Below are 1914 nucleotides of genomic sequence, written 5' to 3'. Positions count from 1 at the left end.
TCAGCTACATAATTCTTCCTGGAAAAATAAAATAAAAACCCAGTGTAAGAAAAAGCATAACAAAAAAATACATCACTAATCTTCCTTTGACTATATTAAAAGAATATTCTAATTGTCATGATGTTTCTGCCTGTGAGATTTGACACAGACAACTCATGAATTGATTTCATTGAACTCTTGCCTCTTTGCGATGTTTTTCTCTGCCCAAACCTCTCTCTCGCTGTAGTTTCTCAAACTCATTATTCACATCAATCTGTGACACCAGTGTAAGGACTTTGTAAGTCAATCCTTGCTCCATCAGCTCATCTGTAAAGCGTGTTATCATGGACACCAGCTCTGGACTGTAATGAAAAGAAATCAATAAACAAAGCTATATTAAACAATATTGCTTCTACTTCTTATAATAACAGATACAGCAAACACTCTTTTGACAATAATATTGCATTATTAAAAACAAGCAGGATTCATTGTAACCTCTTCTCACCTTTTCTAGATCATCAGGCTTCAATAAACTTCTAACCATAAATAACTGAATTATTTTTTATTTGTAAACAAAATAAAACAGGTTTAAACTGTTACATCATTCTTGACAGAAAAAGGGAGTAAATTGCTCAGCTCATGTTACATATTTTACTTAAATTATAGAATACTAAGAGGATATTTTTGTTATTTCTAAAATTGTAACTCTGTAATTTCAACTTAACCCCTGAAATCCCAAGAAGCAAACAGACCTCAGTTCTAGGGTCCATGTCTTTCCTCGTCTAGACTGTACCAAGACTTTCAGGGAATTGGCAATGCACCGCTTTCCATCCCAGTATAAAAGAACAGCTACTAATCCTCTGGTGAGGCCAGGAAAATGTGGCTGTTGGTGCTCTCCTAAAAAAGGAAGTTGAGAAATCATTTGGTAAATAAATACATATGTGTTTAGGATGAGACAAAAAACACTATACCAATGTTCAGTTCAAAGAATCATAGAAGCTCAGAGTTTAAGGGGTCCTACGATTGCTCTCCTTCAAAAACCCTTCCACTGTTGCACTCCTTGCACAAACAATATACACAAAGGGCCATTCAACCTATGCCTGAACACCAGTAGTCACATGGAATTCACTACTTTTCAAACTCTCAATTTTACCTTCATCTGTGATTTACATATGCTAGGCAAGAAACTTTCAGTCTCACTATGGTCCATGAAATCTACTTTTATTCAATGCTCATTTTACTCGCTCTCTCACCTGAAATCTTTCAACTATTTGGAAGTTTCTTCCCCCAGAGTCTTCTCTGAAAATTAAATAACCTTTTTGTACATTTCAAGTTCACTCACCCTTTTAATTGCTCTCCTTGGAATGAGTTCCATTTTATCTTTTTAGAGCACTTTGCCTACAGTTCCAGTTTCATATCCTACAGCTTTCTTCTCCCCTTACTCCAATCATCCCTCCACTCCACTCCATTCAGTTCCCCAAATTGATCACCATGCTTCATCCTCCTGCACAGGGGATTTCTTCTGCCTGGATGCCCTTCATCCTCCCAAATGCCCACCTAGTCCACCTGATGTATGCTTACTCATTTTGCAACATCTACCTTAAACCTCACGATCTTTCTAAAGACTTCTCTGTATAATCCAAGGTCAATTTAATCCCATTTCTGTTGCTCCATAAATTAATATAAATATATTGGAGACAGAAACGTCTCAGGAGTTTTGCAGGGCTTTGCCCTGAAAGAATATGTGAACATGTTAGTTTGCATATCGAAAGCTATTTCACCTCAGGAGGGCATCTCTGAAAGACAGTAGCAGCTGCATCCCACAGTGGCGCCGCGATTCTCAGACCTAAGGTTTGGACTTGCTTTGTAAAGCAAGGCAGGTCTGCTAAAACTTACAGGATAAGAGCTGATCAAAGAGTGCCCACCAGACAGATA

General features: G+C 37.6%; 1 protein-coding gene across 1 annotated transcript in view; it reads right to left on the bottom strand.

Annotated features, from left to right (window-relative positions):
- The window catches only part of NUP205 (nucleoporin 205kDa), a 129034-nt gene that overhangs the window by 97421 nt on the left and 29699 nt on the right, over positions 1–1914 (bottom strand). The window contains 2 exon segments of the mRNA XM_012642751.1: positions 211–341; positions 732–876. Coding sequence (XP_012498205.1) covers positions 211–341; positions 732–876 — 276 coding nt within the window.

The sequence above is a fragment of the Propithecus coquereli genome, unplaced genomic scaffold, assembly GCF_000956105.1.
Source record: "Propithecus coquereli isolate 6110/MARCELLA unplaced genomic scaffold, Pcoq_1.0 Scaffold186, whole genome shotgun sequence".
Lineage (NCBI taxonomy): Eukaryota > Metazoa > Chordata > Mammalia > Primates > Indriidae > Propithecus > Propithecus coquereli.
Note: the sequence above shows the minus strand (reverse complement) of the source record. Positions and strands in the feature narration are given on the sequence as shown.